The sequence below is a fragment of the Microtus oregoni genome, unplaced genomic scaffold (genome assembly GCF_018167655.1).
Source record: "Microtus oregoni isolate MIOR12 unplaced genomic scaffold, Mior012 000113F_000, whole genome shotgun sequence".
Lineage (NCBI taxonomy): Eukaryota > Metazoa > Chordata > Mammalia > Rodentia > Cricetidae > Microtus > Microtus oregoni.
In genome coordinates, this window is record NW_024544739.1 from 746228 (window position 1) to 772629 (window position 26402).

Genomic DNA, 26402 nt, shown 5'->3' on the forward strand with positions numbered 1-26402 from the left:
TTCCTATGCTTCAAAGGACACTGTGGAGTGTTTCTAGCTGCCAAAGCCACAATTGGAAATTTGACATCTGTAAGAAATACAGTAGGACATTTTGCATCAAGGACAGTACCTCCGATGTTTATACAAAATACCCAGACACTGTTAGAATCCTTGAATTCCAGTCAGGTATATTTGTGAGTGTCAGGGTGCAGAAGGGCTTGTGGCCCCTTCTATATCCCCAAGGGGGTTTGGACTTATCTGTGTCTGTAGAAGGAACACTAGTGACATTGCTGTGTAATCAAGGAACTAGGAAGCATCCTGCTTCATCACAAATCCCTCAGAAAACTTCCCATTCTGTGCAAAACTCTTTACAGTATCCACAATCTGTCGCCAGATCTCTGAAACCTTCTCAATCTGAAAAGAGCACACAAGGATCTTTGTCCTCTCTTCGAGGTACTGGAATATCTAGCTCTGGTTCTCAGGAAATATTCCAAATTTCTGTGAGTTCAGGATATCCTGAACATTTTCTATATTTTGGATCACCTCCGGAAATTTCTTTGTATGCACAAGGAACTCTGTAATTTTTTCATTTCCTCATGGAGAACTTTATCTTTACCTCATTTTATTGCTAATCTATAATCATCTCAACTTGTCCGAATGAATCTCAGCCATTTGTCTTCTGACAGAGAGCCTGGGGTAATCTGTCCATTTATCCCAGGTCCTACATAATCTTCACCATTTAATAAAGTGCCTAGAAGATTTTCATCACATGTCCCAAGTAATCCAGCATTTCTAATCTCTGCTCATCTGCCTCTAGAAGTTAATGTATCTGATCACTGAGTCCATCATCATCTTCAAAAGGAACTCTGGGGCCTTTGTTATCTTCTGCAGACATCCAAGGAAAAGTTCAAAATACAAATAGTTATCATGGGCAATGTCACTTAAAAGAGAGACATTAGAAACTTCTCCATCTCATGAAGGAAGTTCAGTATATGATCCTTGTCCTCAGGAGACTCTGGGATATTACTCCTTTTCCCAGGTGAGCTAATCAACTTTTCAATGTCCTCAAGAAACTTTATGTTCCTGTGTATTTACACAAGGGTATAGCCACACTGCACAAAGGAGTCTAGGACAACATACATGCTCAAGGGCTACCAGGAACTTCCTCATATACACAACATACATTATCATGTTCACCTCTGCACAAAGTACATTAGCATATGCATCATGTACCGCAGAGTCTCAGGGATATAGCCAGCATGCCAAAAATGATAGAAACTTTGAAATCTGTTCCAGGGTCTCCAAAATTTTTGTAGAACTTTTGCTACCACCCTGGGACTCCCCAAGATATTCATCATTTTCATCAGGAATATGCAAAACTTCTACAACTACCTGATGACATGTGGAATCTGGTGATCCATGGGAACATTCTGTATATGCCCCAGAAAACTTGAGTTATGTCCATTCTTTCCAGTGCCTTTTAAAATCTAAACTGTCGGAAGAAGAAACTTTTCATTACTCTAAATCTATGCAAGTCTATCTAGGGCCGTATGTTTCATTCTATGGGACCTATTGGATATTGGAATTCTGCACAAAGGGTTCACCAAAGAGATCCATCTGCTCCAGACACTTTAGGAACTTTGACTTCTTGAGAAGGGCAAATGATGATTCCTTTATCTGGGCAAAGCACTCTATCCTCTTTCCTAGAGTCTTTGGAAATTTTCTTATCTGTTCAAGTGAGTTCCAGACATTCATTATCTTTACTAGAAGTTGTGGAATCTTGCCTTTATTCATGTGGAAAAAACACTCTGGGAGTTACTACCTGTGCACATGGAAATCTAGTGTTATCCAATTCCTCAAGAGTGGATTTGATATCTTCATTATCTACTCCCATGACTCTAGGATTATTTCCACATAACCAAATGGAGTTAGGAATATCTCCATCTGTTTCCTGGATGCTCAGACCTCCTGTGTCTATTCAGGTTTTTCCAAGAACACCTACATCTTACCAAGAGGTGTAGTAATGCATTGTAAATCAGAGGAGAACAGAGACTTTTCCATATGCCAATGATTATCTCTTTCCGATGAACTGATGCAAATTCTTAATTTTCCAAGGGGAAATTAAAAGACTGGTCATCTGCCAAAGGGGTGTTTAAAACTGCTCTGTCTATTTCAGGGCCTGTAGAAAAATTTCTATCGGCCTCAAGGACATAATGGCTTTTCAGTTCTACACTGCAACATACTGTGAGCTTTTCTCTATCTTCCCAAAATAAATCAGAACTGTACACACCTACTAGAAGCATCTAGATTCTTCACCAAATGTCCAGATTTATCTAAAATATTCTCTATCTTCCCAAGAGTCTCTGGGACCTACCCCACCTACACCAGGTACTCTGGAACATTCCCCACTTGATCAGTTGTGGTAGAAAATATCTGTATACACAAAAGTGACTCTAGGATAAACAACACATTAGAAGGCATATGAAGGACGTTCATTATCTCTCCAAGGTACTTTGTGATAGTGTATATCAGGACAAGAGTCTCTAGGACATTGCCCATTAGTCCAAGGGTCTACAGAATCATCTAGACCTTCCCACAAAGTCCAAGACACTTCTTATCATCAAGGGTTTGTGGCAAAGTTCCCATCTCTCCCACAAGAAACACATATTTCCTGCCCAGGGAATATTGTAATATTTTTCAGCTTCTCAAGTTATTCTAGAAACATCTTCTTCTCTCCAGAAAGTAGAAGGTTCTTTAGATGTGCACGGTGCTAGGCAACTTCAACCTGATTCACAGAGTAGTTGGGAAATTCCCAATGGATTCCAAAGTCATCAGAAACTATAACATCTCGCCTAATGGTTTTTAAATGTTCAGAGTTTTCATCTGTGAGTCTTGAAATATTGACACCTCTTCCGGTTAATCTGGGACTTTCAATGTCTGCCCTAAGTGCTCTGTTCCTTTCTGGTTCTGACTAATAAATTCAGGAAACATCATCTCTCCAAAAATCTGTCCAATTTTCCCTATCTTCTAAATGTTCACTGAGACCTACCCCATCTGTACTAGGGACATCCCAATATTTATTATCAGCTCAATTGTACTCAAAATTGTCTAGAGCTGCCAAACGATTTCTCAGATTATCACCACTTAAGTAAGGGTGTTTAGGAGATTCATTACCCAGGCTCTTGCAATTTCCATATCAGCACAATCATTTGTAGGACATTCTAAATCTGAAAAAGAACCTCTAGAAATGTTCATATCTTCTCAAGAAGACCTAGAACCTTCTTTATCCCAAGAGGCTGGTGTCCATTCATCATATATTCTACAAGATTGTGGACCTTCTCAGTCTTAAAAAGATCCTTTAGGAACATCAATATCTCCACACAGTGCTCTCCAAAAGTCTGTAGTAACAGCACCATTATTAGCTCAAATTGTTCCAAAAATTCATGCTTCTTTGGAGTGGCCTCTGCGTTCTTCGGAATATTGCTAAAGAGACAAAAGTTCCTTTGCCATTTTATATAAAGATTTGTAGTATTTTGAAATCTCTCTCAAGGTCTATATACATTCTGACATCTATTTTAGAGACAATGAGATTTTCAACATTTGCCAAAGGTGCACAGGCCTTCTATAACTGAACAAGTGACATTGAGATAACCAACAATTTCTTATAGAGCTCTGGGATTTTCTCCATCTAACCAACAATTTGTGAATACTGCCTCATCTCAAAGGGGGCCTGATATAATTTCATGTATGGAAAAATATTTAAAACAAATGTGTTCATGCAAACAGGTTACTTTATGAAACCACTGAAGCAAAACTGTCCAGTAAATGCATTGTCTGCACAAGGGGCTCTAGGAATGTCCGTATCAGCAAAAGAATCTCTTTGACACTCACCATATTTTCATAGTTCTTCAGATACTTCCCTGTCACTTGAAGAGGCTTCAGGCACTTGTTTGGAACAAGGGCATTCAGGGCAGTCCTTATCATTAGCATTATCTGAACTAGGAGACCTTGGGCTATCTGAATATTCATGGGGTCACTAGAAACACCATGATCTACCCATAGCACTCTAGAAATACCATCTTCTACCAAAAGGAATATAGAACTACACCACCTGTCCAAAATACTCTAGCACATCTCCTTTATTCAGTGCAGATTCTAAAACAGGCCCCCGTATGCCAGAGACATCAGAATATTTCATCTACAAAGGAGGCTTGTAATATATCAGACTCTTCCCCAAGAACTTCAGAAACTTTTCCATTTACCTCACGATCTCTGGAAATTTCATTCTCTGCCAAAGTACTGTGGGATCATCTATATATGAGAAACAAATTTAGGAGGATCAGTATCTCTGGAGGAATCCCTGAAAACTTCTACTCCTGAGCAAGCATCTATGGGTTCCACTCCACCTGCATCTGGAAAGAGGTTCACTCTCCCTCTCAGAAAAAATGTTGTCGGGACACATCGTTATATTTACAAGAGGATTCACCAACTCAGAAAACCTAAGCCAGAGATTTATGATTTCACAAAAGGCTCTGAGATTGTCTATTTCAGCAGATAGACATTTAATAAATGCTTTTGGGTCTCCATATATTTCCTTATACCTAAATAGGCTTCAGGCACTTGTTTTGAACAATAGCATTAAGGACAGTCATTATCATTATCTGATCTAAGAAATCTTGGACTAGGGAATACTCAAAGGACCATGAGAAACATCACCATCTACGCATAGCACTCTAGAAGAGGCGTCTTCTACCCAGGGGATTATAGATACTTCAGCGCCTGCCCAAAATGCTGTAGCACATGGGTCTTTCAGTACAGAGTCTAAAACCGGGCCCCCTTATGCGAGAGACATAAGAAATTTGGCATCCCGCAAGAAGATGGTATTATATCAGACTCTTACTTAGGGATTTCGAAACTTTTCTGTCTACGCTAGAACCTCTCAAAATTTCATTCTCTGGCCAAAGTACTATAGGACCATCTGTATCTGCAAAAGAAATTTTTGGACCATCGGTATCTCTGGATGAATCTCTGGGACCTCCTCCACTGAACCTAGGTTTTCTAAGACCCACTCTACCTGCATCTGGGACTTGGTCATTATCCCATTCAGCACAACATTGTCAGGAAATATCTTAACTTGTACAAGTAGATTTTCCTCTCAGCAAGGCTATACAGGAAATTCATTGCATTCCCAAGAAGCTCTGGGACTGTCCATCTCAGCATAGGAATCACTTGGACATTCATCATCTACTCAAGAGTCTCCAGATAATTTTTTGTCCTCCCAAGGGGCTTCAGTCCCTCCTTTGACACTTGAGACTTAGGACAGTCATCATCTGATACTGGAACGCTTCAACTTTCTTACTCTCATTATGGTACAATTAAACTCCACCATTTCACAAAAGTTTTCTAGAAATAACATCTACTTACAATAAGGTTACAGAAACTTCAACAACTTCCCAAGATTCCTTAGAATATCAACCTCCCCCAATGTAGACTCTGCAACCTTCCCTTACACAAGAGACCTCAGAAACTTTGCCAACAGCAAAAGAGGTTTGTAAGACCTCAGATACTGTGTCAGGTGCTTTAGAAACTTTACCATTCTTTATAGAGGCTCTGAGACAATTTGTAATTCTGAAAAATGTACCTGAGGCCCTTCAGTATATAACCACAAGAATATGGAGCCCCCAAGACGTATTTGGTTTACATTTGGAAATACCACACCATCCCAATGGCTTCTAGAACCTATACTATCTACCCAAGAAGGAGTGGGAACTTTCTTTTCAATGGAGTCTTTAAGAATGTCTACTTGTGCACATGACAGTTCATTCCTATTCCTTCTCATGTGACTGTCTGAGCTCTTACTCTTATCACAATAAAAGCCATAGAAGTTCCAATTCAACCAAAAAATAGTGAAGCATGCTTCATTTATTAAATGAAGTATCAGATATTTACTTTTAGAAGTGGATGCCTTAAGATCATTCACGTCTGCCAAAAGTAGGCTCGCACTTGCATATATATCAGAAAGGACTCACGCTCTACCGCTACCACTCCCAGGATTGTTTCCAAACAAAGTATCATCAAAATTGAACTTCAAATCTAGTTCCACTCCTACAAATTATCAAAGATGTTCTCCCTCTCGACTAGGTTGGTCAAAACATTTGTAATCAAAGAAAACAAAATCAAAACTTGATTCTAAAGAATCATGCCTCAAATCTGTGCCAACAGAAGATGAAGGCTTGAAATTTCACCATTCTCCCAAAAACGGGCAGAGATTTTGTTTCTATCAATGTTGCTGCAAGGCTTAACACTGAGCCTAAAGAGAGCCTCAATACTACTTCTGCAAAGGGAGTTTGAAATCCTCACAACCTTATTAGGAGGGCCTCAGATTTTCTCCTCCTTCCCAAGGAATTTCTAGATATTTCAAATCTACCAAAATCAAATTGGAACAGGTCCCCTCTAACATGGAAGTTGTTCATGTTTCCCATTCAGAACATGAAGGCTGCCTAAATGCAGGGTTTCTATATGTACAGATATGTACAGCTCAACACATCCTTGAGGAAACATTAATTCTTGCATTACTACTTAGGCTCTTGGAAGATTGTTATGATATTTGCCTTAGACTATCAAATATTTCTCATTGGGTATGTATGTTTGCATTGTGAAAATTAGCTGGATGCTAGTGCAGAGCCAGACTCTTATTGATTACCCATGATGCCTTGCGACCTTCCACTTTTGATCCTGGATAAATTGCATATTACTATTTTACCAAATATGACTGGAGCCCTCCTCTCTTTGAATAAAAACAATTGGGATTTCTCATTTGCTGAAGATAGTCTCATAACTTTCCATTCTAAGAAGAGGTTTTCTGTAGTCCTCTTTCCAAGAGACCACATATATACTGTTTAATGAAGGTTTCATGAGAACTACCCTGTGTAAAACTGGGCCATCACCCTTTTCTCCATTAAGAATGTGTACTTACACCTAATCCACTTATCTCAGGAAGATTAGGAAGCATTGTCTTTGACTCAAGGAAACTCATACATTCCTTTTATTCACAAGGTGACATTTGAGATGTTATTTTGAATAATACTGCATCCTACCTTGTAGGATTCTGTTAAGAACTCTCAAGAATTTTATTCTGTTTTAAACTAACTCAAAAATATGCTGCTCTAAATAAAAATGATTTAAACCTTTAATATTTGATACAGGTAGTTAGTGAAATGCATTGCTCCCTGTAGGTTTTGGGTCCCTGTCATAACTTTAAAATTAGAATCTGAATCCTAAGCTAAGTTTTTCAATCGAATCACTAGAAATCAACTGGCCCCATCACAGCTGCCCATACATGGAATAAGTAAACAAACAGAGAAAGAAGAAAAAATCTAGCTGCTGACGGGCACCAAGGCATAATGAAGAAAGCTCTTGCTGATGCCTAACTCCCCAAGAGACAAAAAAAAAAGATAAGAAAGCTCTAAAGAAGTATTGGAAATTAAAGTGCAATAATGTGACCTTCCTTCTCTAAATGGGTTAGTAAGAACATGTACCTACAACAGGATGTTGAATAATACTTCTCCCTTGTGTGCAAGGGTTTTCCAACTTATACACTTGCCCTACAGAGGTCTCAAAATTTACCCTTTCTCATGAGGAGCCAATGCCTGGACTCTCCTCAAGTTAGCTTCCTCCATTGATTTCACTGAAGAAACTGTCAGACATCCCTCCTAGGACAAAGCTTACTCCTGACTTTCGCCACTTGCCAAAGGTGGTCTCAAGGATTCATTTTTTGGCAAAATCCCTCAAGCTTTACCTTTGTATATAAAGGGCCCAGATTAAATAATCCTTTCACCACTGACAATGTGAAAGTGAGATTCAGATTTGTCCATATTCAGTCCAGTATAATGAAAGGGGTACTATGAATACAAACTTCAACCACAAAATTTACAAAGATCCCATTTTTTCCATAGGGTGTCTGGAAGAGTCCATAATGGTGAAAAACATGTCAGAATTGGTTTCCATGACCAAAGGGATTGCAAATAATTCACTTAGTATAAATAGAGATTCTGATCTAGCCAATGACCTTGGGAGTCCTTAGAGCATCCCCCTGCTTCCATTGACACATTTAACTTGACCATTGGACTCATATTACCTCAGTGCCAATCCCAGGGTCTACGACTGCTAGGGAAACACTTTCGTAACCATGGGACCTCAGTAGACTTTTGGTAGAGGGAAAAATATAAAAAGCTAAAACTAATAATCATGGACTCTGCCTAAAATGTACCAGTCAGAAATGCAAAATATTCATATCATTCATGTAAATGAAGACTGCACTTATGTTTCCCAACTGCCCCCACCCAAATAATTACAGAGAAAATTACAATATCAATTAATGAATTAACTCAGTCTTCTTTTTAGCTAACTCTTACATCTTAAATTAACCCATTTCTGTTCATCTTTGTATCACCGTATGGCTCTGGCCTACTGGAAAATTCCGGTATACTTCTCCATGAGCAGGCACATGGCCTCTCCTGGAATCCACCTAATCTCTTTCTATATCTCTTCCAGCCTGACTAAATTCCACCCTGCCATAGGTCAAAGCAGATTTATTCATTAACTTGGAAAGAAAAACACATATACAAGGGCATCCTACATCACTTACATTGGTGGATATGCACAGACCAATACAACTCTTCGGAAGCAGGAAAGTTTATACCACCACTAATCATGAGGAAAGAGCATTGTAATTGTTTCTTGTAATCTTCCCAATATTTGATGTAATATATGGGTCATGGAAGTTGGAAACACAGTAGGAAGCAAATGATGACTAAAATAATCTTACTCAAGTTAAACTTGTTCTTTCCCTTCTACACAATGGTGTGATTAAACCTTGATATTTGGTCATACATTGTCAGGCATTTTCTCCCATAGCAAGACTATTCAGAATGACCTCAGAAGTTTCCCCCATGAATATCATCTCCCCAAAATGTTCCTTTTATCAAGGCATCTCACACTGTGCATTTTTGATGACTGGTTATTTGAAGATCTTTATGATTAAAATAGCTGTTTGGCCTTTCTGCAATTATAAATAGCACTCAAGGCTTCATCACTCTGTTTAAGGAAATTCATAAAAATATGTGGGTTTTACTAAAGTCATCCCAGAATTTCCATTTTTCTCAAGGTGAACAGGATCAAAGGATCCTCAGATCATCCCCTCTTTGCTTGTTGGCCTCAGAAATATCCCCATAATGGAGATATTTCCCCTCTAACTACATCCACTTTAAAAATATATGAGTACCCAAAGAAATTTAATCTTGCTCTGCTTTGAAGTGACAGAGACTGAAATTAGGACATCTTTGCTTCATTAAAGTCACCAGATTGAAGAGGTCTCAACCTTCATTCACACATCAATGTCGCTGATGAGAACTGGAGCCTGCCAATGACTGATACATGATGTTCAGATTGCTGCCAGCCCTTCCACAGTTGCCTCAAGATGTGAATCTTCTAGTCTGTGATGAAGTCCTTCCTCCACTGCACAAGGTCGACTAGGATACTACCTGTTACCTAAGTGGTTTGTGACTTTGGTTTTCTCTTTATGTCTGCCAAAGTCTTGCATTCATCACCACCATCTATTTAGTCAAATTGACCTCAAATGCACACTTGGTAATCAAGAGAGCCTTACACTTACCCTGCCTGAATGAGGTGGCCAGGGAAGGTCTTTACCTTCTCAAGGCCCAAAACATTCAAATTCCAATCAAAAAGGCATTCAAAACTTACTGTCACTTAACATGCATCCAATCATTTATTTCTTGATGAAGGATGGCAAGACCTTCTCCCCTTTTACTAAAATATGTTTCACCTCCAGTACATCACCTGTTACCATCATCATTATCCTTGTTATTTTTCCCAGGTTCCTCAAACTCCTGTCCTCTTGTGAGAAGTCTGAAAATGCCTTACTTTCATAGAGATTAAGAATGTCTTACTCAGAATATTATAGCATCATACACTCTTTGGAAATACTTGTGTTTCCACTCTATCTATGGTGAAATAGAGCTTACTCACAAAGACCAAGATGGCATGAAATATGCACTATTTTGCACAAAAATGACTCAGGCCTACCACCTCTTCAATGCGGCCTATAGATCTTGTTCTCTTGATAATGTATGTCTGGTATATATCCAACTTTCTAGGATTCTTCAAACATTTTTTCATCTCCATATATGGGAATATCTTATCTGACCAATGGCTTCTTACACAGAAAAACATCATCCATCCACTTGGAAAATATGCATTGATTACTTCCCAGCATTTCACAAGCGCACAATGGATATTCTCAATACTGAAAAACATTTGGAAGCTGATTAGCCCCGACAAGACCTTCCTCTGCTCTACAAGGTGCTTATTTTACACTTGATCGAAAATTACCATTCCTGTTTAATTGCACATTGCCATAGACTTCACATCTCTGACAAAAAGGTGTAGACCTTACCTGTGCACAAAATGTCTCATAAGTTCCAGTTCTGGCCAGAGTGCATTAATATTTCTCATTATTCCCATGAATTCAGCCACATTACATTTTTGAGGAAGATTGTAATTGTCCTTTTATTTCTGTCCAAATCAACAAGGCTTCATTCTATCTTACTTAGTGAGAGTTAGATTCACATCAATAAAGAGTGCCTCAGGCCTGCAATGTTAGATCAAGGTAATTTTCATTTGATTTCATACCTATAACTTCTAATATGGGTGGCCCATATACTGCTGTTCTGACTCAATAGATCTCAGCTCTCTGGACCGAGGTCCCTGAACACAACCGCAAGCTGAGTATAACATAGAATAATGTCTTCACTCTAGCCCCTTTGACAGAAATTTCCTATCCTACATGAAGAGGAATTTGTGGATGGACCTAAATCAGATGAAGAAACTGAGTCACAGACTTCTACGACTTCTGACAAGCCTGACGTGCACATTCAGAAAATACGTATTATAGATTGTGATTTCAAGTTTTGTGCCGATGAAGAAGGAAGGGCCTGGGACTTCCTCTCTTTCAGAGGGTATCATTCAAGTTTTAGCTTCTGGCCAATAAGCTCATAGAAATATGACCAAAGGAGGCTGAGATTATTCTACCCATTCCTAAGAAGCATCTGATTCCTCCTTCTAAGCTAGAGAGGCTTAGCTCTTTCACCTGCTCCTAAAGTGGAAGCAGGAATTCTTCTGACCATTTAAGCTCTCCGTGTCTACCTAAGTTCTGCCTTTCTAGAGGTCCAAAACAGTATAGATTTTTATTTATTTATCATATTCACAGAACACAGAGGAAACTCCACAATCATGGATATGGTCCACCTACTTAGAGAAATTTGAGAGTGTCCTCTTTTTCTTCCTGAAGTTGCTTTTAGATTATTCCCTCACCCAAATATACTCCCTGGTAGTGTCATCTGAAAAACGGTTTCAGACCTGCCTGCTCTTATATAGAGGTACAGCCCACCCACATAAAAAGGGTTCCCAGATCTTCTGAATATATGGGAGTACACTCTCTAGGTAAATATACTTGGGCCACATACCACTGTGATGTGACCAAAGAAGTTTCATTCTACTGCCTATGATTTACCAGAAAGCCTCAGATCTTCTCATTCTGCAAGTTATCTTCAAATAGGCCCTCCATCTCTAGCTTCCAATGTAGCTAGAGAATACTTTTCAGAACATTTTATGTTATCTTCTAGGTTTTACATATGCTAACCCTTTCTTCTGCAATTTCCCTGAGGTAAGAATTATCCTATAGGTGACTTATTCAGAAATAAGATGAATAAAACACTGACAACATTTTATGATTAAGAAAATCTTTCTGATACTCCCTGGTTCATTCTTGGGAAAGCCGAGGACAGCTTTCATCTCTGAATTTAAACATTACTTTTTTTTTTTTGAAACAGGGTTTTTTTTTTTTTAGCTTTGGTTCCTGTACTGGAACTAGCTCTTGTAGACCAGACTTGCCTTGAACTCCCAGAGAGTTCTGTATGCAACCTTTTTCCCTGAAAATATATATAAATATGGCTTAATAGAGGGCTGTGTGGCCTTCCAGATGCAGAATGATATTAAAAAGGAGATTCTGAAGGGTTTCTCTGAATATACAATTTATTTTCAGAAATCCACTCCACCTGGTAACCACTTTTGACTTATTTCCCATTCTTTTTGACTGATCTTCATTAAGTTTTTCCTAAGGCAGTAAAGTGGTATTCTTTTTATGATAAAACAAAATCAGTCTCTGCTAAGGTGAGATGCATTTAGATGGGTGATAGCAGCAGATGACCATGAGTGTGTCGTCCTCTTCAAGACAAAAGTAATGTCATCACCACAGACAGGGCTTTCTAAATTGTTGACCACATATCTAATGGAGCCAATGGCAATTGAGATGGAATCTCAACAAATCACCTTGCATCGGCAGTGAGCTCAGAGACGCCATGCTCCCCTACTCGGGCAGATGCTATAGCTCTGCTCTCTGAGGCAGATGGCGATACAGCCAGCCAACAGGTCAGACATGCTGAATTTTTACCAGCACCTCGTGGTGCTTCATACATTATTAGAAATGCATTGAGAGGCTGAAAATAATGGGCCAGGCAGTGTTTAAAAGAATACAGTTTTTGTGTTGTTATTTCAGGGCATTAGCTAGCGAAGCGGCCATGGTGCTGGGGATGAAGCCCCACTGCTCAAGTCACTACAATAAAGGGGGAAATGAAGAAGGTAAGGAAGAAGAGAGAGAGAGAGACATGGAAGAATGGAAGAAATCAATCATTCATTGGATAAATGAGTGAACCAATGAATGAGGAGACCTAGTAGGATAAAATGTGCTGCTGCATTCCCTTTGAGAGTCAGGCCAAATTGAGGATTGACAAGGTTTTCCACTAAAGAGGAGGCTTATTCCATTTTGCCTTCTTTGTGCCCCAGGCCCACACATGAGAGTGACGATGAGGACGGCGAGAAGAAGGGAGAGGGTGTACCATCATAACCCATGTTCTTTCATTCCCAGCCCACTGGTTTAGTTGAAATCCCCTTCGTTCAGGCACAGTGTCTCAGTGTGTGGACCAAGCCATTTAATCCTGACATCCTTGCTCGTATTCTCCCTCAGTCGGCTATTCAACTGGAGCTTGGAGGCTCCATCTAGTTTTCTGATTTTTACCCTGACTTGATCTCCATCATTTGCCAAACAAACTTCCTAGAAGAGCTGATACCTATACTCCTTAATGTATTTCACAATATAGAAACAGAACACTCATTGCCAAATTCCTTTTATGAAGCTATAGTTACCCTGATACCAAAATTACACAGAGACTCAACCAAGAAAGAGAATTACACGCCAATCTCACTCATGAACATCGACGCAAAAATACTCTAAAAATTCTGGCAAACTGTATCCATGAATATATTAGAAAAATTACCCATTTTGATCAAGTAGGCCTCATCCCAGAGATGCAAGGCTGGTTCAACATACGAAAATCTATCAATGTAATCCATCATATAAAGAAACTTAAAGAAAAAAAAAACATACGATCATTTCATTAGATGCTGAAAAAGCTTTTGACAATTTCAACATCCCTTTATGATAAAAGTCTTGGAGAGATTAGGGATACAAGGGTCATACCTAAATATTATAAAAGCTATTTACAGCAAACTGACAGCTAACATCAAACTAACTGGAGAGAAACTCAAACCCATCCCACTAAAATCAGGAACATGGCAAGGCTGTCCACTTTCTCCATACCTCTTCAATATAGTGCTTGAAATTTTAGCAATTGCAATAAGACAACATAAGGGGATCAAGGGGATTCGAATTGAAAAGGAAGAGATTAAACTTTCATTATTTGCAGATGATATGATAGTGTACATAAGCGACCCCCAAAACTCCACAAAAGAACTTTTTACAGCTGATAAACACATTTAGTAATGTGGCAGGATACAAGATCAACTCCAAATAATCAGTTGCCCTCCTATACACAAAGGATATGGAAGCATAGAGGGAAATCAGAGAAGCTTCAACTTTCACGATAGGCACAAACAGCATAAAATATCTTGGGGTAACTCTAACCAAGGAAGTGAAAGATCTATTTGAGAAGAACTTTAAGGAATTGAAGAAAGAATTTGAAGAGGACACCAGAAAGTGGAAAGATCTCCCTTGCTCTTGGAATGGGAGGATCAACATAGTAAAAATGGCAATTCTACCAAAGGCAATTTATAGATTCAATGCAATCCCCATCTAGGTCCCATCAAAATTCTTTACAGATCTTGAGAGGACAATAATCAACTTTATATGGAAAAACAAAAAACCCAGGATAGCCAAAACAATCCGATACAATAATGGATTGTAGGGAGGGATTACCATCCCTCACTTCAAACTCTACTACAGAGCTACAGTATTGAAAACAGCTTGGTATTGGTATAAAAACAGAGAAGTCAACCAATGGAATCGTATAGAAGACCCAGATTTTAAACCACAAACCTATGAACCATTTTCGATAAAGAAGCTAAAAGTATACAATGGAAGAAAGAAAGCATCTTCAACAAATGGTGCTGGCACAACTGGATGTCAACCTGTAGAAGAATGAAAATTGACCCATATTTATTTCCATGCACAAAACTCAAGTCCAAATGGATCAAAGACCTCAATATCAGTCCAAGCACACTGAACGTGATAGAAGAGAAATTGGGATGTACGCTACAACAGATGGGCACAGGTGATCGCTTCCTAGGAATAGCCACAGAAGTACAGACATTAAGGGCAACATTGAATAAATGGTACCTACTGAAACTGAGAAGCTTCTGTAAAGCAAAGGATACTGTCACTAGGACAAAAAAAGCAACCTACTGACTGGGAGAAGATCTTCACGAACCCTGCAACAGACAAAGGTATGATCTCCAAAATATATAAAGAACTCAAAAAACTAGACTTTAAAATGCTAATTAACCCAATTAAAAAATGGGGCACTGATCTGAACAAAGAATTCTCAACAGAAGAAGTTCAAATGGCCAAGAGACACTTAATGTCATGCTAAACCTCCTTAGCGATCAGGGAAATGCAAATCAAAACAACTATGAGATATCATCTTACACCTGTCAGATTGGCTAAAATCAAACACCCCAATGATAGCCTCTGCTGGAGAGGTTGTGGAGTAATGGGTTCCCTAATCCATTGCTGGTGGGAATGCAAAATTGTGCAACCACTTTGGAAAGCAGTGTTTCAGTTTCTCAGGAAATTCGGGATCAACCTACCCCTGGACCCCACAATGCCACTCTTGGGAATATACCCAAGAGATGCCCGATCATCTGAAAAGGGCATTTGTTCAACTATGTTCATAGCAGCATTATTTTTATAGCCAGAACCTGGAAACAACCTAGATGTCCTTCAATGGAAGAATGGATGAAGAAAGTGTGGAATATCTACACATTAGAGTACTACTCAGCGGTAAAAAACAATGAATTCTAAATTTTCCATGCAATTGGATGGAAATAGAAAATACTATCCTGAGTATCCTGATGAACATGGGATGTACTCACTCATAATTGGTTTCTAGACTTAAATAAAGGTCAGTGAGTCTATAATTGGATATTCTAAAGAATCTAAATAAGAAGGTGAACACAAAGAAAAACATATAGCTACCCTTTGGGTAGGGGAATTAGACAAGATTGCCAGGCAAATATCGGGATCTTAAGGGTGGAGGGGTAGAGGGATAAAGGGAGGGGAGAGAAAAGTGAGAAGGGTAGGATGGGGAGAACTTGGGGCAACAGGATGATTGGGATAAAGGAAGGTTGGATAGGGGAGCAGGGAAGCACATATCTTAATTAAGGGAGCCATCTTAGGGTTGGGAAGAGACTTGGACCTAGAGGGGCTTTCAGGTGCCCAAGGCGAGGTCCCCAGTTAGTTCCTGGGGCAGCTGAAGCTAGGGAACCTGAAATGATCCTATCCTATAGCCATACTGATGAATATTTTGCATATCACCATAGAACCTTCATCTGGCGATGGATGGAGATAGAGACAGAGATCCACACTGGAGTACTGGACTGAGCTCCCAAAGTCCCAATGAGGAACAGAAGGAGGGAGAAGATGAGCAAGGAAGTCAAGACCAAGAGGGGTGCACCCACCCACGGAGACAGTGGGGCTGATCTATTGGGAGCTCAAGAAGGCCAGCTGGACTGTGACTGAAAAAGCAGGGGATAAAACCCGACTCTCTGAATATGGCGGACAATGAGGGCTGCTGAAAAGCCAAGGACAATGGAAAAAAATAGAGCTTAAATTGAAGCTCACAATGATGGAAAATGCACAGAGAATTTTGATATTGTATGCTATTATGCTCTGTTTGAATCATCTGAATTCTGAGGAAGTAGCAATAGCTGCTAAAAGATATTTGTTTATAAATGCTTCTGAACCAATCCAACATAGATATTTTGAAAATGCCTAGACTTTGAAATTTAGATCTAAGGACATGATGCATTGGAAAGGAGATTCTTATTTTGTTTTCACAGAGGGTGAGAGTCTGTGGATTCCATCTATCCCAACATGGTATGAAGGACCATGCCCTCCTGAAAGGTTGCTGTGAACATCTTTGAAACACTTCTTCGCTCAACTTCCAACTGAGATGAAACTAGCACACAGGTTATACCATGAAACACCTACTTACCGACGCCCTCATTCAACAGGAAGGAGTTTGGAGAGAAAAAAACTGACCCATGTTCCCAAATATGCTTTATAAATGTTCTTTTATATTTAAAGGGGGATGTAATATAGATATGAATAATTTGCATTAGTATAAATTTTGCAATATTGATAGAGATTTAAGGTCAATTTTCTTATATGTATATGCATATTTGATCTTTATTAAGGTATTGTGATTGTGTAGTTCACTTAAAAATGTAATGTATATAGGTTGTTCATGGATAATCATTAATAATAGTCAAGTTTGTAGTCATGTTAGTTAGATTTCTAGCTATATAGATATATATTTCAGTTAGATAGGCATTCTTCATATCTTTCTTAGACTACGAAATATGCTATTTAATGTTTTTATACCTTAGGGTTTTGTGACAATGAGACACTCTGCTCCTGGCAGCAACAATCTACTTCAGGAAGAAGGTGGGCATCAACGAGGATCCTTATGGGGTTTGATAGCTATTTGGGCAAGAAACTGCTCTTACCTGGACAATTGCATAAACTGGACACACAGAACATGCAGAGAGAGGACTACTGAACTTGCCTAAAGGTGAGATGGTCTTTTGGTATTCCTGATTCATGAAAGAGTCTGCAAGACATTCTTCAAGACAAGCAGATAATGACTGCCTTTGAAATTTTCTGCTTTGTGGAAATGTCTGTGGGCCTGTAAGCTGAGGATGGATACCCTAATGGTACAGTGGAACTCTCGGTGACTGACCAGGGAGCGAGATGTCTCTGTTATTTCTAGACTTTGATAATGGCTTACTTTTTGTTTGCTTCGGGAATATTGTATTCTTCTGGAGACTTTGATGGAGTTGAAAATAGATAGATAGTTATAGATTTCAAATATTATGATAAAAGATAAAATAGATATAAATATTGTGACTGACATTCAAGCTTGATAACTGTTCTGTTTTGTTATGTGTTATATTCCTATGTTAAAGTTAAAGATTCCTTTCTTGTTTAAACAGAAATAGGGGAAATGATGGTCATTGGTTAATTAAATGAAGAAACTGTTTGCCCTGATAGGTTAGAACATAGGTGGGTGGAGTAAATATAACAGAGTGATGGGAGGAAGTGGAAGTGAGCTTAGAGACGCCAGGTTAACCATCTCCCGGGCTGACAGGGTAGCTCTGCTCTCTGAGGCAGATGACGATGTAGCCAGCCAGCAGGTCAGACATGCTGAATCTTTCCTGGTAAGCACACTACGAGCTGCAAAATAGATTATTAGAAATGGGTTAAGAGGCTGAAAATAATGGGCCAAGGAGTGTTTAAAAGAATAAAGTTTTTGTGTTGTTATTTCGGGGCATAAGCTAGCTAGGCGTCCATGGTGCTAGGAACGCAGCCCCGCTGCTCAAATTACTACTATAAACAGGGAAATGGAAGAAGGGAAGGAAAAAGAGAGAGAGACAGAGATAAGGAAGAATGGATGAATTCAATCATTCATTGGAAAAATGAGTGTACTGATGAATGAAGAGACCTAGAAGGATACAATGTGCTGCATTCCCTGTGAGAGTCAGGTCAAATGAAAGATGGACATTGATTTCCACTGAGGAGGAGGCTTCTTCCATTTTGCATTCTTTGTGCTCCAAGCCCAGCGACAAGAGTGATGATGAGGACTGGGAGAAGAAGAGGTGAGGGTGTACCAGAATGCCCGGGTACAAGCTCTCACACAAATTGTAGCCAAATCACCTGACCTGGGACAGCTGATCTACATGCTGGACCCGAACTGGCAGTTTGACAACTCTAACATTTTAACCAAGTTTGTGAAGATGAAGGAAGAAAAAATCGCCCCGTTACAGGATGGCAGGATCCTTACATGATGGGAGTCAGAGATCAATACCATACTGGTATTTGGGGGTCTGATGGGTTTGTGGGGTCTTTGCCACACTACACCTACCATCAGGGATTCCCTCGTTTACTGATTTGATGGCACTCATCATATGTGTGCATGTCACACATTGGTGGGCATCAATATGTACATGTTTATCCTGTGTGGGGGTGCGTCTGTCGATGAGTTTTATAGCCCAAGTCCTACAGAACATGATCAATGAAAGGGAACACTGTTTTTCAGATATGGCAGGGCAATTATTTAAATGAACTCACAAGGGTTGGATGGCATGCAAATGACCTATGAGAGTTCAAGGCATACCCAATCCAGGCATGACAAAGTAGGTGGCAGACAGAATTCTGACAAAAGGAAGTAGATAGCATGACATCCATCCCACTGCGGAAGAGCAACTTGGAGGAGACACTTTTCTCTAAGGCGGAGGCACCTGGTCACTCAACATGCTCCAGTGGAGTTCAAACATCCAGTGACTTACAGCCAGTACGAATTAAACAATTCATCAAATGAAACCTAATTTTCTCTGATTTTGAATATACATTTGTGTCCCTTCCTGATTAATCTACTCTTTATCCTCTTAAGTCCCAATACCTCACTCTGATATCTGTCACATCTTTCCATTTGACATGTTTTTCCCTCAAGCTTTATCCCACCCCGAGATCCTACAACTTGTTGTCCCCTCTCCACGACTTCCTAGACAGCCATCTTTTCCTTTACCACACCAAGCATTCCCAGTCCATCCTCTCCAAGGGGAAAGACCATAAATCCTGCTTTGTTTTGAGGCATGTATTTCTGTGATGTCCCATCCACCAAACACAATCCATGATTCACCAAAGAACAAAACATGTTCACAAATTTTTATTTTTCGAGCAATAATATTCCATTGGAAAAAATGCCAGGATTAATAGAAGAACTGAGGTATCTCTGAAAAAAACACATTCCCCAAACACAGTTTTAAGTGTGCCCCTCAAAGTTTGAGAATATCAATTTAACAGATCTTCACCAAATCATAGACATACATATGGAAGTCATTATTAAACTTGATGAAACACACAGAAAGTTTGGTGGGAACTTGGCAAATAAGTTTACCTATCTCCTGGGTTCCATCTTTTTGTTGTGCTGCACACTTTTGCCTGCCAAGGAATCCCAGCCTAATTCCAAAGTCACCTCTACTGGAGGACATTCAGGCATGAAGTGGATGTTGCCTTCAATGGAGTCATCAAGATGGTGGTAAAGGTACAGGACAGAATTATTCTTCTTGACAATGTAGAAACAGGTCATCCTGGTCTGCACCTCATCTGGGACCATGCCACTGCACTCCTCCTTAGAGCCTGGCATGATGTGGAGCTTGCCATCAAGGTAGTCATCCAGGAGGTGGTATATATACAAGACCGGATCTTTCTTGTAGGTAATAGAGAACCAGGTCTTCATGATTGGCACCTCCTCTAGGACCATCCCATTCCAGTCTTCCTTAGAGCCATTTGTGCCCGTGAATGTATGTTTCACTGCTCTGTCAACTATGGTGTTTGACAGATGAGTGTCTGTCACCTGAGGAAATGGCACATTATTAGGCAGGATCTTACGGTTTAAAATCCTTTCATCGCTGTGAAGCTCCAAGCCATAGACACAATCAATCCCATCATATTTCAACAAATAGAGAGAGGGATATGCTGGCATTTGATCTAGAATAATGGCTTTCCACTGGGTGACTGGTTCATTGGCTTCCTTCCAGCCATGAGAAATTCTGCGGCCAACAAAATTCTCCAGGGCCTCAAAAGGATTACTCAATTTTTGCTTCTGGAGAGATGGCCCATTCTTCTTCTGGAGAGGTGGCATGCATCTCATACTAAGAGGCATCTTTATCATGACATTAGACTTACTGAAATAGGCCAAACACTCCTGCTCCACTGTCTCTTGACTCTCTTTCTGTGCTTGGGCTTCATAGCTGCCAATCTCTGCCTTGGAAGAATTCTTCAGTTTCAATCAGACACAAAGTGGTTTCCTCCACCATAAGTGCCTGCAAGGTTAAGAAGGGGAGGATGCAATGTCAAGATTCTTTTCTGGAAGATCTTTGGGGAAGGTGATAAAGGCAGTTTTGAATAGATTTGGGCTGCTTAAATGTAATTTGGTCTTAAGAAATTCATAGGAAAATTATCAAACTATTGTCTACAGCTCAGTATATGTGTATCAGAGACATATGCCTGCTCCCCAAAGGCAATGGACCTCTACTGAGAAACCTAATTCCTGACTGACTGTGTCAATGAGAGTAGACTGTATGCTTATGCCCAAAGTGAGAAAGAAAAATCTGAACAGATGGCAAAGAATACCAAGGACAGCCACTTCTCTCCTTCCCACTCAAGATGTTGGTTAGGTGGTTGATCCAAAACCACCTGACCAAGGTCATAGCACTCCAGTCCCCTGGTTCTATGTATTGTGTCTCCTGATCCAGACCCAGGTTTATTACATAAAGCCATTCCATGTCTTCACTAGAGAAGTGAGTTTTGTGAGACAAACTGCAAAAATAAAGACTCATTAATCTGGGCAACAGCACCATTTAGAAATAATTAATATCTTTTAAAACACATATGGACAAAGAGGATCTTCGCCCCTTTCATGAACTGATGAATTGGACATTGATAGCAAAGATAAAGTGGGAAGAATACCTGGCATTCACTGTCCCCAGAGCAATCAAATATAGAAGCTGTTAACAACATAAATTTTAGACTCACATGAGATTTGAAGGAAACCTCTCTGGGAATACAGAGTTCCCAGTTGCTTCCTAAACATATTTACCAAAAGAAAATGTCTTGGCTCTCCAGATTCCATCTTCTGGAAATGTTCAGCTGCCTAATCCTGTTGAACAGTTGTGGAGCCCAAGAGCTGAACTCACCTCCTCAGCCACCGTGAAGATAGAAAGCCCACCTTCAATGAAGACTAGTGATTCATGTGGAACTGTGTTGCCACCACCTACCACAGTTTTGTGACATCACCAAGGCACTACTTATGTCATAAAACCCCTCAAAGGCAGGTTTCTTCCCTACTAACCCACAGAAATATCCAGCATACATGTCCTATAATGCTGCTCACACAGCCCCCTGGAGACCCAAAATAAAAACCCCACTCATCTTCCCAAATACATGAGTCATATTTTGCCAAATAACTCAAAAATTTTATGTGTTTTTTTCTCTAGAAAATTCTTTGGTGTCTGAGTCATCAACTCACATGAATGTTTTTTTTTTCCAAGCTCCAATCACTTCATTGGTCATTTTCTATTGATTTTTATATTACTTCATAGTAATGAACGTCGAAATTACCACTTCGTTTCCTCCTCCCACTTTCTTCTGACTCCCCCACCAAACTTCTCCACTCCTACTCCAATCCAAATTGAGGGTGGGGTACCTTGATCTGTGGGAAGTACTAGCCAACCCTTCATCCATCGAGAGTTAGGAAGGTATGCATATACATAAAATATGATCACAATAAAGCTTGTATATGAAGTGCAGACAAATTCCAGTGCCAATATCATTGGCTTTTCAGTCTGCAACAATTGTCAGCCACATTCAGAGCTTCCACTTTGATCCCTTTTTCTTTCATTCCAAGGCCACTGGTTTATTTGAAATCCCCTTCGTTCAGGCACAGTGTCTCAGTGTGGGGACCAAGCCATTTTATTCCTGACATCCTTGCTCTTATTCTCCATCAGTCGGCTATTCAACTGGAGCTTGGAAGCTCCATCTAGTTTTCTGATTTTTACCCTGACTTGATCTTCATCATTTGCCATACAAAAGTTCCATGGTGATGTTCAAGATAGTCCTTAGTTTGACTATAGGACAAGGCACCCATAGTGACTATGGACATGGCATAGTGCAGTCAACATCTCCTCACCTGCCCAAGTTCCTAGAGGGTGTCACACCATGGCTTTCTAAGAACCCCTTGAGAGTTAATGATCTTGACAACCCCAGAATAGCCCACTAAATTGATATCTTCAGTGTATTTGCATAAATTTGTGTGTGTGTGTGTGCTTAAATCAAAATAAAAACAAATGGATTGTAATATTGAATTTTTTTCTCATCTTGAGAAGAATGTTTGCTACAAAAATACTGTCATAGTAGTACTGAGAGTGTAATCTGTCTCAGCAAGGAGAAGTAACTAGAGGAATCCCCCAAGAGTTAGGCTCGGTGTCCCAGGAATTACGCCCAAGGAAAGTCAATGAACTCATGGATGGAAGATAAAACTCAGCCTAAATAACACTCCAAATCATTTAGGTGGAACATGAGATACTCTTGCAACAGTTTCAAGATGTCAAAAATGCCTGGACTAGAACATAAGGGGAACACAATGATGTGGAGCTGAGAGTGCATGGCAAAACTGATTGGATCTGGCAAAAATTATGGAAGCATACCAAGGAAAACACCAGTGGGACAAAACCCTAAGAAATATGTATGACAACATATCATGTTTACAATTCTGTGATTTTTGACAAAGGAAAGATCCTAAATATGTCACTGCCACACTGGTGATGTTTAACACATTCCATCATAGTGTGACTCCCTGTTGTGTTTAAGACAACCTGTCAATTCTGTCCATTTAGTTACAGGGAAATTTGCATTGTTTGCAGAGATTAACTAGCAGCATCATTTACTGACAAGCAAAGGCAAGGCAAAGCAATCATAGATATGTTGTTGAATGCTGATGATGTTATTGGGAGTTTTGTGGGTATTTTCTTAAAGGGAAATATCGGTGACTCTCATGCATGAAGAGATCCTATCTCTGTGATGTATCAGGAAGGACTGAAATAAATAAAATAAAATAGTTTTTGTTTTCTCACATTCTAGTAATTTTTTTTGTTGTATCCAATAAGTGTGTTGCATGAGTTTCTTCCACTCTTTCAGCCAATATCCACTGAGATACCATCCCATTGATGTGTGGTCTCTCTCTCTTTCAAAAACCAACATTTAGATTCAGCTTGATCTTTTGCTTCCAGTTTCCCTTCTGGTTTCTAGGCTCCTTTCCTGATCCCGCTGAGGGCTTTTGTCCGGGCTGGTCATCTGTAAGTTTTTGCCCTTTAAAGAAATAATCATTCTATTAATAACAATTCTATACTGGTGTGGGAGATTGTTTGTGACTTATGTCTTCATATGTGATTCAAGCAATCTGGGTGTGAAAGGTGTTCTCTCTGTTCATGTAGGAAGGCATGGCACCAGGAGTAGATGTCTGCTCATTCTCTGAATGGAAATCCATAAACAGTGGAAACCAAGGACAAAGATATCCTGAAATATCAAGGCTTTTCCTTTCAGGCCCCAAAGCATCCAGCTAGGTTCAGGGTCAACACGATCTCCAAAACCCACTGAGCGTGAAGTATTCAGAAGCAGAATTCTGTGTCTGCCAAATCACATGAAATCATCGTGAGTACGCCAATCTGCTTTTTAATGTTACATTCTTTTGTCCCATCAGAACCAATTCTATTACCAATAAACATAACTTGCTGCATCTTTGGTGTCCTAGAATTGCTTTAAGTTGTTGCTGGGACACTCTTACAAAATTTACTGTGTTGTTATGAGACCTAAACGGGACAGTTCTTATTTCAGAAATCAAAGCCTATCGGGTTCAAACCTATGCTTAGCTGTTGGCGAGAAATTGGTTTGCCTATGGAAGGATGGATTTGACTAAGAAAGGGAGACAGCATAAATGGAGGCAGGTAACCTTGCTTTTGCACAACGACCCATTTTGAGGCCTTACTTCAGGCTCCTCTCTTCTCCTAATCTAGGTTTCTTTATTAGTTTAGGAGAAGAATTAGAACTCAATATACATGATCTGTGAACACTGAATGAGTTAAGTATGTGTGACCACCTTGATGTCGGCCTCTCTGACAACAGGGGCAGAGTTCATGGGCATCTGACACATAGCACCGGATTGTCAGCAATCAATCTCTGGTCCACCAAACTCTACAGCATAAGAGTTGTCATGGTTGCTCATCTAATCTTCCTCCTATGACCTCCATCCACAGAGATGTCAGAAAAATCCTTCCCTGAGAGGGCAAGTTCTTTACAAAAGAAAGATTATACAACAGAAGAGACATGGAAAATATTTTTTGGCCAAGTTGTTGAAAGGATAAATGATGGAAGAAGGTCATTGCTTAATTAAAAAAAGAATCTGCTTCCCTTGATCGGTTAGAACATACGTGGGAGGAGTAAAGAGAACAGAATGCTGTGAGAAAGAGGAAGTGAGCTCAGAGATGCAATGCATGGCTCTCCCAGGCAGACACGGGAGCTCTGCTCCCTGAGGCAGATGGCAATGCAGCCAGCCACCAGGTCAGACATGCTGAATCGTTCCTGGTAAGCGCAACTTGTGCTGCAACAGACATTATTAGAAAAGGGTTAAGAGGCTGAAAATAATGGGCCAGGGAGTGTTTAAAAGAATACAGTTTTTGTGTTCTTATTTCAGGGCATAAGCTAGCTAGGTGGCCATGGTGCTGGGGACACAGCCCCGCTGCTCAAATTACTACTATAAAGGCGGAAATGGAAGAAGGGAAGGAAGAAGAGAGACAGAGAGATATGGCAGAATGGATGAATTCAATCATTCATTGGAAAGATGAGTGAACCAATGAATCAGGACACCTAGAAGGATAAAATGTGCTGCATTCCCTGTGAGAGTCAGGTCATATGAAAGATGGACATTTCTTTCCTCTGAGGAGGAGGCTTCTTCCATTTTGTCTTCTTTGTGTCCAAGCCCAGCCACAAGAGTGATGATGAGGACTGGGAGAAGAAGAGGAGAGGGATACCAGAATGCCCTGGTAGAAGTTCTCACCCAAATTGTAGCCAAATCACCTGACCTGAGACAGCTGATCTACATGCTGGACCCTAACTGGCAGTTTAACAACTCTAATATTTTAACCAAGTTTGTGAAGATCAAGGAAGCAAAAATCGCCCCGTAACAGGATGGCAGGATCCTTACATGATGGGAGTCAGACATCAATACCATACTGGTATTTGGGGGTCTGATGGGTTTGTGGGGTCTTTGCCACAATCCACCTAGCATCAGGGATTCCCTCGTTTACTGATTTGATGGAGATCGGTGCATTCATCATATGTGTGCATGTCACACATTAGTGGACATCAGTGTGAACATGTTTATCCTGTGTGTGGGTGCGTCTGTCGATGAGTTTTTTTGCCCAGGTCCTACAGAACATGATCAATGAAAGGGAACACTGTTTTCCAGATATGGCAGGGCAATTATTTAAATGAACTCAGAAGGGTTGGATAGCATGCAAAGGAACTATGAGAGTTCAAGGCATACCCAATCCAGACATGACAAGGTAGGTGGCAGAAAGAATTCTGACAAAAGGAAGTAGGTAGCTTGAAATCAATCCCACTGCAGAAGAGCAACTGGGAGTAGATACTTTTCTCTAAGCAGGAGGCTCCCGGTCACTCAACATGCTCCAGTGGAGATCAAACATTCAGTGACTTACAGCCAGTACAAATTAAACTATTCATCAAATGAAACCTAATTTTCTCTGATTTTGAATATACATTTGTGTCCCTTCCTGATTAATCTACTCTTTATCCTCTCAAATCCCAATACCTCACTCTGATATCTGTCACAACTTTCCAGTTGACATGTTTTTCCTTCAAGCTTTATCCCACCCCGAGATCCTGCAACTTTTTGTCCCCTCTCCACTACTTCCTAGACAGCCATCTTGTCGTTTAAAACACCAAGCATCCAAAGTCCATCCTCCCCAAGGGGAAAGACCATAAATCCTGCTTTGTTTTGAGGCCTGTATTTCTGTGAAGTCCCATCCACCAAACATAATCCATCATTCACCAAAGAACACAACATGTTCACAAATTTTTATTTTCAAGCAAGAATATTCCATTGGAAAAAATGCCTGGATTAAAAGAAGTACTG

General features: G+C 40.0%; 1 protein-coding gene across 1 annotated transcript in view; it reads right to left on the bottom strand.

The window, feature by feature from the left end:
* Nucleotides 1–285: 285 nt before the first annotated feature.
* The window catches only part of LOC121443779 (Y-linked testis-specific protein 1-like), a 40580-nt gene continuing 14463 nt past the window's right edge, over nucleotides 286–26402 (bottom strand). The window contains exon 3 of the mRNA XM_041645569.1: nucleotides 286–393. Within this exon, the coding sequence (XP_041501503.1) occupies nucleotides 286–393 (108 nt within the window). The remainder of the gene's footprint in view (nucleotides 394–26402) is intronic.